Source organism: Carcharhinus amblyrhynchos, chromosome 4, assembly GCF_965287045.1.
Source record: "Carcharhinus amblyrhynchos chromosome 4, sCarAmb.v2.hapA, whole genome shotgun sequence".
NCBI lineage: Eukaryota > Metazoa > Chordata > Chondrichthyes > Carcharhiniformes > Carcharhinidae > Carcharhinus > Carcharhinus amblyrhynchos.
The window spans coordinates 74,481,731-74,496,238 of NC_137327.1; the positions used below are offsets into that span (position 1 = coordinate 74,481,731).

Consider the following 14,508-nt stretch of genomic DNA (forward strand, 5'->3'; position numbering starts at 1 on the left):
ATTTAATTTCAATAATTGTCTAAAACCTGAACTTTATGTAATAAACGGTATCCTGGCATGAGATGTTTTCATTTTTCATTTTTTTTCAGTAAGGTGGTTTTGCGGCGGTCAAGTTCAATCGATGAAACTGGGGAGATTGTCTGGTACTTAGCTCTGTCTTTGCTTCTGACCTGGATTCTAATTGCAATAGCATTATCAAAAGGAGTCAAGTCTTCAGGAAAGGTAACATGATTGGCGATGATTAGTGTCAAACTTTGTGACAAAATAAACATTTCTGTAACAATAAAACTCAAATTTATAAATCATTTGTGAAGTGAACTGGTTTATCTCACAGATGATGTTAACCGTGACTGTTAGGGGAGTGAGAGAGCCATAATTCGTGAGCACTGGAGGCCTGAATGAATTGTGAGGATTTTTCTCCTGAAAGACAGCAGCTGATCGGATATTTTTCCACGCCTTAAATCTCTAATCTAATTTTGTGCTGAAACTTGCGAGAAATGTGAGCTGATAACTGCATTGCAAGGGCAGTGGGATATCTTTGTGAATTTTGGAGAAAACTGCGCATCTCTAGAACCAATAAGATTTATAAATTAAGAAAACACCTGGGGGAAACTAAAATGGAGAGTGAATTAGAGTGGTAAATCAGAATTAAATCAGATAAAATAAGAAATAAAATAAGATAGGGAGAGAAAGCTTATATTAAGAGAAAAAGAAGAAAGAAATAAATCAGAAGTAAGTAAATAAAAGAATTAAAACTTAATTTGTTTAATTTCTGAAAACAATTTTATTATTGATTTTAAACTCCGCAGTTTAAATTTTTCAATGTCAGTGTCCGAGTGGTTAATTGGCATTGGATTAACAAATTATCACATTGTTTTAAAGGTATTTATTAATAAAGATAAAATAACAGGAGGTAAAGAGCAAGACAAACAGTAGATTGGCGTAAATAAATCAGTAAATTTGGAAGATTTCTAACTGCTCACGTCTCAGCTAGTTTTGTTAGTAAAGCAAGAATAAAAATAACAGGATATACCAGATGAATATGTGGCTGGAGAAATGGTGTAGGAGGGAGGGATTTTGACCTGGGACATTGGGACTGGTTCCAGGAAGGTGGGACCAGTACAAGCAGGACACGTTACATCTGCACAAAACCAGGATCAAGGTCCGTAGGGTGCGGGAGTATGTGAAATCTCTGCTGCAGAATGGAGTGCTGCAGTGATATGAAAGGCTGCCAGGTGACCAGGGGACATGGAGATTAAAGTTTCCTGCCCAGTTCAAAATTTGCACAGCTAACAGGTAAGAATGCAGATGTTAATCGCAGGGCTGCCTGAAATCACCAGCCAGGGTGATTTTGAGGTCTGCCGGGGCTGGAAGAGGCAGGCCAGCCACAAAATTCCTTTCCGAGGGGAGAGTAATGAGGCCAAACCCTTCCCCCTAGCCCGAGCCCACTCAACCCACAGAACCCTTCAGAGATACTTGGCAATGGTAGAGGGGCAAATGGCCACTAGACCTAACGCAGCCAGTGTCCCAGTGCCAGAACGCCGGGGACAGTGCACTGCACCGTTTGCACTACTTTGTCATGTGGCCTAAAGGGTGGCTTGAATAGGTTTCTGAGGGGAAGGGGACCTGAGTGTAGAGCCTGGGGGATGGGGGTCTGGTCACCCTCATGCATGCATGATGTGGCAGCGGGAGGTTGGGGGGGGGGGGGGGGGGTGCTGGTGAGGGGGGTGCTGGTGGGGGTGGGTGGGGGGGAGGCTGGCGGGGGTGGGTGGGGGGGGGGTGGGGTTACCCATTATTTATGAGTCGGGGGCTAGATGCCCCTCTTTGGTGAGGGGTTGGTGGTGCTCACCTGGTCAGTGGTGGACAGGAGAGGCACCTTTTTTTTTGGAGGGGATCCTTTAGAAATGACATACCAATCTTGGAACAGCAAGTCTGGCTGACGTGTTCCCTGAGTTCAGCTCATGAGCATCTTCCAGGTGGGGGAATCACACCTGACAGAGCTGCTAACACCAGTGGGAAACACTCCAGGTTTTCCACTGGCGTGGACACTTAGTTCCAAATCGGGAAAATTGTTGCCATAGTAAATGAATTAATAGCACAAAAAAAAGATTGGTTATTATGTAGTTGCAATTACAGAGACATGGCTGCAGAGTTACCAAGGATCTTAATTAATAGAAACGTCAGACTAAAAGGGAAAGGAGGTGGGGTAGTATTTTTAATAAAGGAGGAAATCGATAGTGCAAGGACATCTCTACCCATATAGATTCCACATCATGACTTTCCAAGTAAATATCCCTCCTCACTAAGAGCTATAAGTATACGTTTTCAAATTCGCCAAAAAAAGTGTGAACCTCTTCTGTTTTCTTCGCTTGTTCAGCACTTTGAGGGAGTGAGCTTACCAGTAAGATTAGGCGAGAAATGAAAAACGGTTTTTCACCTCTTCCAATGTTACCAGCATGGATTTGCCAATGAAGTCGCGTCCAAAAAAGGCTATTATCCGGACTCTCTTGCCCTTACCTGCTCACTGATTGAGGTCCTCACCAGCAAAGATCATGTATGGTCCCCACCAACGGGGACCAAACATAATATCCTCACCGGTGGGAACAGAGGCCATTGAACCCCACCCCCCCGCCACTCCCACCCACCCACCCACCGGTGGTCAGGGGCAGAGCCAGGCAGTGTTTGCCTGGCACTCTAGCATTGCCAACAAGGTGTGGGGGGTGATCCTGAGAGAAGGCAGGACCATGATGGGGGGGAGACAATGGGGGCAGTTCCAAGAGGGAAGGGGGATCTCTGCAGGAGAGGTTTGATCAACTGGGGCAGCAATCGGGTGGGGAGGGACAATCAGCCAGGCCAGCAATTGCAATCGGATGGCAATTGGCCGGGGCAGCAAATGGGGGTTATGGGTGATCAGGGAGGACAGCGATCGGGGAGTCGATGTACAGAGAGGTGATCAGCGGGATGGAGTCATTGTGTGGAGGAGGTCTGGTGTGGAGGATCCCCCTTCACTTTGTATGCTGTGTGTACACAGCGCATTAGGAGATTGGGGCACCTGCGTAATGACACCCCTGGAGCTCTGCAGCCGCCTTCATTTTTTTCAACTTGCCGAAAAATCAAGTATGAAACTTTCTGTTTCTGTGCTTGTTCAGGCCTGTGAAGTTCTTTTGTAAGATTACACCATTAGAATTTATTTCATAAGATCGCACCCTTAGAATCTTCTTGGAAAGATCTGGCCCCAAAAATCTGATCTGCGATAGGCAAGAATGGGATATCTATCTTCCAAGCCCCGTTTTGTCGTGGAATGGCTTCAAGCCCTTTTTTTGCTGCACATCTATTAGCATAGAAATGACTATATTTAAACGTAGATACGCAGTTTGGTTTGACTGCTACCATCCTCCCAGATGCATCCCGCCGGGGTATGGTCAGATAGTGCCCACCGGGATGTTCCAACGTGGCTATGCCCATCAGGCACTCTGGCAGTGCCCAATTGACACCCTGTCAGTGCCCGGTTGAGCACCATAAGTGCCAGGAGCAGTACCAAGGAGATTGGCCTAAGGTGGGGTGGAGCCTGAGTGGGGGTGGGGCTGTGACAGGGAGTATGCACAATGATGGAGAGCTTATGCAAGGGGGAACTCTGAAAGGGGGTGGTCATCAAGGGGGCAGTGCTGCAAGGATGGAGCTATGCAAGGGGATGGGTCTTATGCGGGGGAGGCAAGCAGGGGTGAGCCACAGAATTGGTCATGAGGGTGCCATGTCAGGGGTCCACCAGGGTACTCAACAAAACAGCGTCCTGATGCTGGTATCTCGTGAGTGTAGGAATGCGGCTGATGATGGGAGGAGCTCCGTTATCCAAGAGAGGTGGGGGGAGGTCCCCTGGTGCACTAGTAGATCAAGATGCCCTGTGCCATGGCACCCAACAGCTCTGAAGCCGGCTTCACCGGCGTACCTCTGCTCCACCTGCCTTAATGGTGTAAAGCTCCCAGCTATCAAAAAAATTGACAAAGTGCTGAAAGATTGAGAATCACTGACCAGTTACCCTGACGTCAGTACTGGGAAAGAAGTTAGATACTGTTATAGAACATGTAATAACAGAACATTTGGAAAGCATTAACAGAATTGGATTAAGCCAGCATGGAATTATGAAAGACAAATCACGCTTTATGATTCAACTTAAGTTTTTTCAGGATGCAACTAGTAGAATAGATAAGGGAAAACCAGTGGATGTAGTTCATTTGGACATTCAAAAGGCTTTTGGTAAGGTCCCTCTTAAGAGGTTAATGGACAAAACTGAAGTATATAGGATGAGGGTAATATATTGGCATGGACCAAGAATTGGTTGACAGATGGGAAATAGAGCTAAATGGGTCTTTTTCCGAGTGGCAGGCAGTGACTGTTGGGATGGTGCAGAGATCAATGCTTGGCCCCAAATGTAACATTTCCAGGATTGCTGATGATACAAAACTTGGTGAAATTGTGAGTTGTCTGGTAGATGCGAGGAGGCTTCAAGGTGATTTAATCAAAATGATCGAGTGAGCAAACACATGGTAGATGCAATACAAGGTGGCTAAAAGTGAAGTTATATACCTTGTTTTGAAAAAACGGAAAGGAAAAGTAAAGTAGAGTGGAATTTTCTCAAAAAATTATACGTGTAAAACAGACGAAAAAATAGGAGGTGTTCTCTCTTATTTTTTCAGAGAGGTAAGTATTGGGAATTTACGGTCCACTATGTACAATACAGAAGCCATAATACAAATCTTGCAAGTAGGGGGATAGTGGAGTCTCAACTCGCCTGTGAGCCGGCTGCTGAGCTCTAGGAGCACCATTGTGCAGGCGCCCCGATCTTCCTTCCCAGGTGCATGGCTGATTTCGTCAGCAGAACACGGCCAGCAACATCGGGAGAGCCGAGAAACTGGGCACGAACCCGGTTTTTCACCTGTCACCCTATCTTACCGGCTTGCCACACTGGTCGATCGAAGTAGCAAGCTGGTACGATCCTGCCTGTAGTATTGAAATGGTGATATCATGTAAAGTATAGATAAAATCATAGAATCATAGAACTCTACAGTGCAGAAAGAGGCTTTTCGGCCCATCGAGTCTGCACCAAACACAATCCCACCCAGGCCCTATCCCCATATCCCTACTTATTATACCCACTAATCCCTAACCTACACATTCCTGGACACTAAGGGGCAATCTCTTAGCATGGCCAATCAACCTAACCTGCAAAGATTTGGACTGTGGGAGGAAACTGGAGTACCTGGAGGAAACCCACACAGACACGAGGAGAATGTGCAAACTCCACACAGACAGTGACCTGAGCCAGGAATCGAACCCAGGACCCTGGAGCTGTGAAGCAGCAGTGCTAACTACTGTGCTACCCTGCCGAAGGGATGAAGGGACTTGGGTGTCCTTGTCCACCAGTCATGAATATGGAGTAGCAGTTGCAGCAAGAAATTAGGAAGGCAAATGGTAAGAGAATTTGAGTTCAGAAGTAGGGATGACTTACTGCAGTTTTACAGGGCCTTGGAGTACTGTGTGCAGTTTTGGTCTCCCTACCAGACATAGGACATCCAAGTTGACTAGATTGATAACAGGGTTGGTTGCACTGTCCTATGAGAAAGGTTGGTTTGACTGGGCTTGTATGCACTAGAATTTAGAAGGGTAAGATGAGGTCTGATTGAAACATATAAAATTCTAACAGGACTGGACATATTATTTAGATGCTGTGCGAATGTTTTCTTTGGCTGTTAAGTCTGTATCTGGGGATGCAGTTTCAGGATACAAGATAGATCATTTGAGATTGAGATAAGGACAAATTTCTTCACTCATTCAATTGACTATTGAAGAGCCAAATAACTTGCTCCTGGTCCTAGTTACGATGTTTATCCTGAATTTTGCTGTTTGAATTGTACATAAGTAAAAGTGGCCCATATTCTCCTACCTCTCCCACAGCTGGGAGGGAAATTTGGCTGAGTGCCATATTCTCTATTCCTGTTGGCAGTAGCAGTGGGGTATGAATGCCCGGAGAATTCCAGCCAGTATCTATCATTAATATAGTGTTATTTTTACAGTAAGATTCTGCCAAATTTTGTGCCATTTAAATTTAAGTACCAAATTCAATGTTAACTATACTTTAAAACAGTTATTCTCTCATTATTTATGGTTTGTCATTAGTGAATTCAATACAGGTTTATGTTGTACCAGCAATGCAGGAAAATCTAACAATTTACTCTCCATGGTCAGGTGGTTTATTTGACTGCAACATTCCCTTATCTGGTTCTCAGCATACTGGTAATCCGAGGTGCTACTCTGGAGGGAGCATATAAAGGAATTGAATATTATATTGGAACCCAGTCAGACATCAGTAGACTGAGAGATGCTGAGGTAAAGACAGCAGGATAATCCATAGAACTTCAAATGCATTCTTCAGCCACATTGCTTCATGTTTCACTTTTATTTATGTTCCCGCTTTATGACAAGTCTGAAGTAAAAGCTGTGTTGATTTTGTGTTGTTAACCTAAGGGAAAACTAATTTCAGCCATTGCATGTTAGTAGATAGCATGAGAAGGAAGTTACAACTAAGATCTGGTGATAAAAGTTAATGATTTTAATTCATGCTTTTTATAAATGGGATGGAATATGGTGGCAGAAATGAATGGTAATTAGATGAAACAATAATGGGATGAAATGGGAGATGATAGACTTATAAGGGATAGGGCAGAACATAACACTATACAGTACCTACCATATCATTTTAGTAACTTCTAAATAATTCACCAATAAAATTTTTGGTTAAATATGTAAATATTTCATTCATCTATATGGGAGCTCACAAAGTAACAATTAAGTCAGCAATAAATATTTTGACATGCAATTGTGAAGGATGTGATAACAGGACACTTAGAAAGTATCAACAGATTTCGACAAAATCAACATGAATTTATGAAAGGGAAAACATTAGCTAGATTCTCCGACCAGAAAATCTAGATTCTTTCGTCCCACCAGGAGCACACCACACCCATGAGATTCCTGGCAGCGTGGGGTGGATTCAATGGGAAATCCAACTGACAGCAGCAGGACCAGAGAGTCCCGTCACCTGTGAATGGTGGGTTGCCTCCCACTGCCATGGCTGGGAGGAGAGAGAAACCCACCCCATGTTTGACAAATCTGCTGGAGTTTTTTCAGGATGTAACTAGTAGAATAGATAAGGGTGAACCTTATGCATTTGTAGTATATTTGTAGTGCAGTAGTGCATTTGGATACTTAAAAAGCTTTTAATAAATTCCAACATGAGAGGTTAACATGCAAGATTAAAACATCTGGGAAAAGGGAAAATATATTGCCACAGATTGAAAATTGGTTAGCAGGCAGGAAACAGTAGGAATAAATGGGATTTTTTTGAAGTCGCAGTTAGTGACTCATGGGGCCCACAGGGATTAATGCTTAGGCCTCACTAGTCAAGATGTATAGCAATGATTTGGGTGAGAGAACCAAATGTAATATTTCGAAGTTTGTTATCGATATAAAACTTGGTGGGAATACGAGTGGTGAGGCGGATGTTAAAAGGCTACAAAGTGATTCAAATGAGTTGAGTGAGTGAGCAAATACTTGGCAGATGCAGTTTAATGTGGATAAATGTGAAGTTATCCACTTTGAAGGAGATTCAGAATGGCAGAATTTTATTTACCTAGTGATAGATTGGGAAATGTATTGATGTACAAAGGGTCCAAGCATACCAGTCACTAAAAACAAGCATGCAGGTACAGCAAGCAGTTTGGGAGCAAATGGTATGTTGGCCTTTATTGCAAAAGGACCTGAGTACAGGAGCAAGAATGTCTTATTACAGCTGTACAGAGCCTTGCTGAGACCAGACCTAGAATATTATGTGGAGTTTTCATGAGACAGGATATACTTGCCAGCAAAGAAGTACAGCAAAGGATCACCAGGCAATTCTTGTGATAGCAGGATAGGGAGCAATTGAGTAGGCTGGGTTTGTATTCACTGAAATTTAGAAGAATGAGAGGAGACCTTATTGAAACATTTAAATTCTAATAGGGCTGAACAAACTACATGCAGGGATATTGTAAGCCCTTTTTTTTTGGGGGGGGTATGTCTAGAACCAAGGATCACAGACTCAGGATAGAGGGTAAGTCATACAAGATTTAAATAAGAATTTTTTTCATTCAGAGGATGGTTAACCAGTGGAATTTTCTACCAAAGAATGCTGCGGAGGCTCAGTCACTGGATATATTTAAGAAGGAAACAGGTAGATTTCTGGATTCTAAAGGTATCAAGGGGGATGGGGAGAGCATGGGACTATAGTTCTGAGACAGCTTCAGACAGATTGTATTGAATGATGGAGCAGGCTCAAAGGGCCAAAATATCTACTCTTTTATTTTCTATGCTTCTATATTTCTAATTTATTAATATTGAGAGTTAATATTTAATTTTAACAAAACTCTGATGAACTTGTGATGCACCTTAGGTTTGTGCTACTTTCACCAAAGGTGACCCTTAATTAAAATAAATCATAAGTTGTTTGAAAACATAGCAGTGCAAGGTATTTGAGCTCCAAAGGGAATTAGACAGGGAGACAGTGTGAATGTCTGACTATTTAAGAAAGACTGTATTGGCTAAAGGAATTTTCATTCAGTCAGCTCCCCATCAAGCTCTGGTGCTGATTCCCATGTACTTCTCATTGTCATTGCAGTTTTATCTACCACAGTTTAGCAAACTCAAGTAAGTAGTTCGACAACAGATTAATTCTACCTTCTATTTCCCAGGTCTGGAAAGATGCTGCAACACAAATTTTCTTTTCGGTGTCAGTCGCTTGGGGAGGTTTAATAACCCTGTCATCCTACAACAAGTTCCACAATAACTGTTATTCAGATGCCATTGTTGTCTGTGTTGTTAATTGTGGAACAAGTGTGTTTGCTGGATTTGCCATCTTCTCTGTCCTTGGACACATGGCTCATGTACAAGATAAGCCTGTTCCAGAGGTTGCAAAGTCAGGTAACAGCAGCATCAATATCTTCGGTTAAAATGGTTCCAAAAGTATAACATAAAACTGGCCTTGCTCAACAATCTCAGCCATTCTACTCTGTTGACACAATCCAGTTTGAACTGCAGATATTTTAACATAAATGTTCTAAAGTTCAAACAAACAACCACAGCGCTAACTGTCAAGCTGCTTGTAATTCATTAACTGGAGTAACTAGATCTAGCAGAAATATCAACCAGGTCACACACCGTTAACCATCGATTAGAATATCAGATTCTCTTTGGAGATTGGATGATTCAATAGGTTAGACCTATTCTTGGATCTCAGAGCTAACACTAATTCAGCTCACATTGATGGGACTAATGTCTTTCCTGACTGCTGAGCGTAAGAAGCCTACTTGAAAAGAATTAAGGTATTCTCCATCTTGGTCCTTGTGGGCAAAGGTCGTGAAGCAAAAAAACAACACTGAATTAGTCGCATTACTCAAAGGACTCCAGGACATCTGAACAATGAGAAAATGTAACACTACTGTAAGCTCTTCTGAGAGTGGGAATGAGGCACATTGTTAAGGAAGAATAGAGGGATTTTTACTCTGCAGATAAATGGATCCCTTAAATGGATTCTGCCCCATTCTCCATCACTGACATCACTCATCCTGATGGAAAGAAACCTCGGATCGCAGGCTGAACACAGAAATACTGAACAAAATGTAGTACTTCTTGGCAATCTAGATTCTAAAGTAATTAATACATTTTAAATAAATAATCTTAGTTCACAGTATCTTTCTTTAAGCATCATTAATTGCACCATTTCATTTTGATTCACTCTCTAGGTTTCGGTTTGGCTTTCATTGCCTACCCTGAGGCTCTTGCACATTTGCCAGTGGCACCTTTGTGGTCCATTTTATTTTTCTTAATGCTGTCTGGTATTGGGCTCGATAGTCAGTTTACAAGTACAGGTAAGAATAATCTTACTTTGAATTAATATTGGCAAATTCTCTGCTTTTGAGACGGAATGTGCTGGTCCCATCAGCGCATTTCCCACTGGCCAAAATAGCAGGTCACATGCCAGATTCTACACTTGGAACCTCATTAATTATGCACAGAGTTCCCCTCTGAATCTCCTGGCAGTTCAGCTGCTGATTTGTCTGTTTACCATCAGCTGACAGATTTGAAGGTCCTGATGCTATATCTAAATACCATCGCTCTCATATCACTCTCTACAACTCACCTGTTTTCAATGGACCATGGTATCAGCAATCCAGAGGAAAAAGCCTCAAGAAATCTGCTCCTCAATTTAACTACCTTCTACCCTCCTCCTGAACCCATCTCTCGCAGGGCAATCATGCCCCACTCTATAGTTAATAAAGCCCCCTAACACCTCTATTTTCTCAGGAGGCTAAGGAAATTCAGCATGTCCACTACAACTCTCACCAGCTTATCCAGATGCACCGTAGAAAGTGTCTTTTCTGGATGTATCATAGCTTGGTACGGCTCCTGCTCTGACCTCGACTGCAAGAAACTACAAAGGGTCATGAATGAAACCCAGTCCATCATGTAAACCAACCTCCCATCCACTGACTCTGACTATACTTCCTGCTGCCTCAGAAAAGCAGCCAGCATAGTTAAGAACCCCATGCACCCCAGACATATTCTCTTCTACCTTCTTCAGGAAAAAGATACAGAAGTTTGAGATCATGTCCCAAATGATTCAAGAACAGCTTCTTCCCGGCTGCTAACAGATTTTAAATGGACATCCCTTATATTTAGTTGACCTTTTCCTTCACCCTAGCTATCACTACAATACTACATTCTGCATCCTCTCCTTTCCTTCCGTATGAATAGTATGCTTTGTCTGTATAGTGAAACAATACTTTTCATTGTATACCAATACACATGATGGTGATAAATCAAATCAAATCAAACAAGGGACCAGCAGTACAGTTCAGTTATGAAGACCAAATCGGCATGGAAATAGAAGGTAAGAACCAGTCTGCCTCAGCACAGTGATAAACATTGCATCAGGAGCAGAAAGGCTTTCTTGCACTCACCTCAAAGTGTCTTGTGAACTGAGGACCATCTTGTGCACACCACTCCAGATCAATCGAGGTTTAGACCGTCACAATTTCATTCTTGATGTGACGTAGGATTGGAAGGCCTGACGGGAAGCCCAGGGTGGCTGCTTTAATAAGCATTCATGACATACAAATGAATGGAAATTGCATTCACACCATCAAGCAGCGGAAAGATCAACATGTCATTATCCCTGCAATGGGAGAATTGCAACATGATTTTATACCAGTAGCTTTCTGACTTTGTCTCCCACTAGATTTTCTGCTCTTGCCCGTCACCAAGCCTGCCGTAGGCATGATGGAGAATTCTGCCCCACATTTCTGACATTGTACTGATCTATGTACATGGACCTTTGAATTTTCCTGGACTTTCACCATTTCTCGCTTTCCACCAATTAGAACGCACAGTGTTCTACCCTTTTGGGTCCAAAGTGAATGACCTTGCACTTGCCTACATTGATGCCACAGGTTAGCCTCATTCACCTTACCAAACCACTTCTTAATTTTATGCTTCCATCTACCCCCCATAATACCTAAGCTTTTCTGCCACTCACTCAATTTCCTAACCAGGTCAATAATTTGTATCAAATTCTATAAGGTTCATCTCTACCTAACAGTCTCTTGTGAGGAACTTCATCAAATACCTTCTCGAAGTCCATATAAATAAAATATCTATCGATATTGGCTTATCACTATTGTCACCACTTCAAAAAATTCAGTGCGATTGATTCATGCTAGTTATTACAGATCAACAAAAAGTCTTCAAACTGTTAAATCGCCACCATATGCTTCATTATCCTAATTTCCCAACAACAGATGTTAGGTTAACGGTCTGTAACACCCCAATTTTCTTCGTTCACCTTTTTTGATTAACAGAGTGAACATACAGGGTAGAATTCTCCAATGTTCCCGCCTGTGGTGGCCCAAAATCAATTTTTTGCCGGCTGCTGGTGCATGCCTTGGCAGGTCAGGGCACCCGCTGGAGGCCAGCATGGAACTGATTTGCATTTCCCTAATAAGATGCAAATGGAGACCCAACCACCCATGCCAAAGTCTCGGTAATGCCAACAGGGAAAAAAAAACACGTGTAAAACACATCTGGAACAACGTGGCATGCAGATGTCACTAGACATCTGAACAATGCCTGGGACTACCTCTGGAGTTCAAGATAGAGACCACCAGCAAACTTGGACTCTGGAACACCACAGCAGTGGGTGGATGAAACATCTATAGGTGGATCTTCCACATTCAGTGACCAGACTGAGGTCCATCTTCTGGCCTCAGTTTTCCCAGAGATCCATCTTATTTTTCAATAGTGATATGATTACATGCCATCAGTCCTGACCCGCAATGGAATATGGCCCGAAGCTCCCAGTGCCATAATTAATGAGGCCAAGGTCGAAGATATGGCATGTTTTCCCAACACTCCAGGTTCCATCCCTTCATGGATTTCGTTCTCAAGTGAGAGAATTTTGTTCATAATCTTCCAACTGAGAACAGAAGTTCCTGAAATGAGAAAACTTTGAAAGATTATGTTTAAACTGTCTGCAATGTTCCTTTACCCTTGAGTAGAAATCATTTTGTGTTGACGATACTCTTTAGTGATATTATTTTCTTTACTGTTGGTGTTTTGTTTGCCTTAATTGTGATGAGTCTCTGATCTTGATTCAATGCAGGTTTCCTTGGAATGTCTCCATCCACTGTTAATGTGGATGCAAAGTACTATTCAACATGTCTGCCAGTTCCTTTTTTGCATTGACAATGTCAATTATTAGCAGTTTTCAAGCATTACCCATTGCTCCTGACAGCACTCATTTCTCAATGTAATTGAATAAACAATCTTGTGTTGATTTTGACATCTCTTCCCAGCTTTCATCATGCAGCCTTTAACTATTGGTTTTGTTGCTTTTGGTGCCTTTGTATGTTCCCCATTCTCCAGGATCATGGCTATTTCTGCATTTTTGAATACTTATATTTTCTTCTGTCTTACTTCTTGCATCATTTTGTGTTTGCTATTTTTGGTACTGTATCATGTGAAATTTTGTTTTCTGATTGAAAATCACTGATATTCTTTTCCTCTACTTAGTAACAAAGCTGTCCAGTTTATCATTTAGCTCAGGAGTTGGTTAGCTCAGCTGGATGATGAGTGACACAAACAGCGCACGTTGAATTCCCATACCAGCTAAGGTTATTCATCAAGGCCCACCTTCTCAACCTTGCTCAATGCATGAGATGTGGTGATCCTCACCAGTCAGCTCTCCTTTGAGGAGCTGCCCCTTTCACTTTGTCCTGATTTAATTTGAGTTTGTTTATTTGGTTTGACCTTAAAAGAGGACCAGTCAGCTCTGCTCATCTAAGGGGAAAGCAGTCCATGGTGATATGGGACTATGGCAACTTTACCTTTTACCAGTTTGTTGTAATTGTCATCTCATCCCATTGAAATCAACCTTAACTAAATATAGAATCTTCGGAAACTGTTCCATATTTCTCCCATTCAAGCACAGTATTCGATGCAATCATGTTAGGATCACGATAAGATTAATTTGTCATATGCTATTAAATTGTTAATCGTATGTTACTCATTAATTATTACAAAATCTAATATGGCTTGCCCCGTATTTGTTTTAGGACACATTGGGCTTGAATTATGAAGGCTATCTGTGGGCAGGAAAGCTGCTTGCATTGACATTGATGACCAGAGGAAAGGCTGCAATGCCCTATACTGATCACATTCTTGAACATTTGGCCTTCTCTCCACTATGATAAAGTAGTATTAATCTCTCAGAGGATTCACTATAAATGGTGTCAAGGCACAGCATGGGAATGGAAGCAATCAAGTTCTCAATTTCCTCCAGTGATGTATACACAATATTCTTGATGCGCTCCTGGTGCAAAGACAATTTAAGCACACATATGTTTTGTGTTGATATTCTGCCTCTCAGGGCTGGCAACCTGATTCAATACAAAGAACAACCCAGCACGGGAACAGGCCCTTTGGCCCAACGAGCCCGCGCTGCCGCATCATCCTACACCTATTCTACCCTGCGTGTCTACGAATGGAACCCCTAACTTAGCCAGATTCAGGGGAGAATAGTGTCAATTTGGTAAACCAATCAGCCTAAGAGCACATCTTTGGGGTGTGGGAGGAAACCGGAGCGCCCGGAGGAAACCACGCAACCACAGGGAGAATGCGCAAACTCCCACAGACACAGGCCCAAATCCATGTATCTGCACAGCTAGCAGTGCTAGTCACCAAGCTGTTGCGGCGCCCGTCTACCGGTCCAGGATCAAGCACACACACCGACACGAAGTACTAGGCCACTCCCAGAACCTCCAAGAGCAGCACACGCACGACCCACCGTGTGCATGCCCCTTGTTTGACAACAAGGTGGACCTCCACCTGCGGAATAAAAAGACAAAAACATTAACATACAAG

At 42.7% G+C, this 14,508-nt stretch overlaps 1 protein-coding gene across 1 annotated transcript in view; it reads left to right on the forward strand.

Annotated features, from left to right (window-relative positions):
* LOC145342448 (sodium- and chloride-dependent neutral and basic amino acid transporter B(0+)-like) overlaps positions 1–14,508 on the forward strand; it is a 77,330-nt gene that overhangs the window by 46,593 nt on the left and 16,229 nt on the right. Inside the window, exons 7-10 of the mRNA XM_080188010.1 lie at positions 90–222; positions 6,244–6,384; positions 8,784–9,012; positions 9,834–9,959. Of these exons, the coding sequence (XP_080044136.1) occupies positions 90–222; positions 6,244–6,384; positions 8,784–9,012; positions 9,834–9,959 (629 nt within the window). The remainder of the gene's footprint in view (positions 1–89; positions 223–6,243; positions 6,385–8,783; positions 9,013–9,833; positions 9,960–14,508) is intronic.